This window comes from Arachis ipaensis, chromosome B03 (genome assembly GCF_000816755.2).
Source record: "Arachis ipaensis cultivar K30076 chromosome B03, Araip1.1, whole genome shotgun sequence".
NCBI classification, from domain to species: domain Eukaryota; kingdom Viridiplantae; phylum Streptophyta; class Magnoliopsida; order Fabales; family Fabaceae; genus Arachis; species Arachis ipaensis.
The window spans coordinates 10,618,094-10,620,184 of record NC_029787.2 but is presented as its reverse complement, the minus strand read 5'-3'; the positions used below and the strand labels follow the sequence as shown (position 1 = coordinate 10,620,184).

General features: G+C 31.3%; 1 protein-coding gene across 1 annotated transcript; it reads left to right on the top strand.

Moving 5' to 3' along the window:
* LOC107632479 (auxin-responsive protein SAUR68-like) lies at positions 987–1,475 on the top strand. Its single transcript, XM_016336155.1, has one exon. The coding sequence runs from the start codon at positions 987–989 to the stop codon at positions 1,473–1,475; it is 489 nt and encodes a 162-aa protein (XP_016191641.1).

The following is a 2,091-nucleotide window of genomic DNA, read 5'->3' as shown; positions in this document are numbered from 1 at the left end:
AAAAAAAAAAAAATTAATATCATAAAGAGTGTATAGCTAGTAATAAATATTTTGGCATAATTTGGATTTTTTGGCTGTACCAGTCTCATATAAAATCAAATTATTGTACTTATATTATAGACAATGTGCGGAAACAGTACTGATTATGATTTATGAACATACATGAATAATAATACAACCCTCTCTGTATGCCACTTAGCAATTTTGTTCTACTGCCAATACAACATATTAATTCAATTCCTCATCTTTTTGTTCCATTCGTACATGAATCTTATACGAAATTGTATCATGTGTATGATTTGAACCTTTCATGCATCATCACTCAATTATATTTAGGCATATGCCTACTATCACGGTTCCATATACCTGCTTCAATGGCACCCTTAGCTAGCTAATAGCTACCTGGGCCCTAAACAATACTTTTATTTTTTTTTTGGTGACTTTACTTTTATTTTAATACACCAAATAATTAAACGAATTTAGGTTAATTAAAGTAAATTTGATAATTAATTTTTGACGTACACGCATGCATCTAGTATAGTTATTAATTTAATAAGGGTACTATTTATAAGTCAAACTTACGTTTTTCATGTAATTAATACACATGGTGAATTTTTAATTACCTCCAAAATAAAAGATTGATAGACGAATGGTTTATTTTATTTTATTTTATTTTTTTTGCTGTTAGGAAGAAAACGATGAGACATCTTAAAGTTTTAATGGCAGAGAAGAAATCCATGGGAGAAGAAATGGCCTACAACAAAGACTTGTCTTATATAATGTCCATATATTATATTGTTACCCACAAAACTCACCCTCTTCAAATCTGTGGTTCGTTAACGATTTCACATGTCCATGCACCCATATCACCATAACACACTCCAAACAACATCACATGCCATTGTCCAATTCCACTTCCTATATATATATATACACACAATTCAATCATACATCATCATCATAACAAAATAATAAAAAATACAAGTATGGTTGTTGTTATTAGTGCAAAGAGGCTTATACAAATGGCTAGGAAGTGGCAGAAAATGGCAACATCTAAGCGCAAGACAATTTCATACCAAAGAAGAAACCCAGATGATTGTTATTATTCATCGGCGGCGGCGGCGGCGACGACGACGACAAACAAGGGTCACTTTGTAGTTTATAGTTTGGATGATAAGAGATTTGTGGTTCCATTGAAGTACCTTAGCACGAATGTGTTTAGGGAACTTCTTAAGTTGTCGGAAGAAGAGTTTGGGTTACCTTCGAACGGTCCAATTAGGTTACCATTTGATGGGGTTTTCTTGGACTATGTCATGTCTTTGTTGTTGCTTCAACAACGTAATGTTCCTCAAGATGTTGAGAAGGCATTGATTACTTCAATGGCTGCTTGTCACAGCCAAGCTTCTTCTTCTCATCATGATTGTTATTATGGTCTTAGGCAAAGCCATGAACAAACTATTATCTATGGCTTTTAATTTGATGTATCACCTATATATATGTATCTTATAAGATAACATTATTACAAATAATTCTTTGGTTCTCAAGAAATTAAACCACTTTTTTATGTAATTAAACTTTTATATGCAAGTCTATAACATGTTAATTAACATACTGTTTTGAGGTGTTTTTGTGTATTCTTGATGGCAATGAGAAGAGATTAATCATGAATCAAAAACTTATTTTCTATTGTGGGTCGAGACTAGTTTGAATGATCTAAAAAAATGTTAACATTGACTGTGCTTATTATACATTTAATTTGTAAATATCATAGTAATCCTGGTACCATGGTGATAATGGCGATTCTTTTGAGGTTGGAAATATATATGGTTGGAGTAGACATGAAAGAAGTATCAGTTTTTTGTCTGTTTCATTTGGATGCATGTTAGTCTTGTTTTGGTCTTTAACCTTTTTGAAGGTCTTTGTATTTTGTTTTGTATCTCTGATTGTTGATCTGACCTTGAGAACATGGATAAATAGTTATAATGCATATCTGTTTTCCTCTTGTTTTATGGGTCAAGTACGTAAGGAACTATCTAAAAAAAATTAATTACGCTAAATATATATTAAAATCAGTAATTAAAATTAACTATT

Bases quoted from the DNA above. Each gene is read 5' to 3' on its own strand.
- LOC107632479 (XM_016336155.1), top strand. From the start codon at position 987: ATGGTTGTTGTTATTAGTGCAAAGAGGCTTATACAAATGGCTAGGAAG.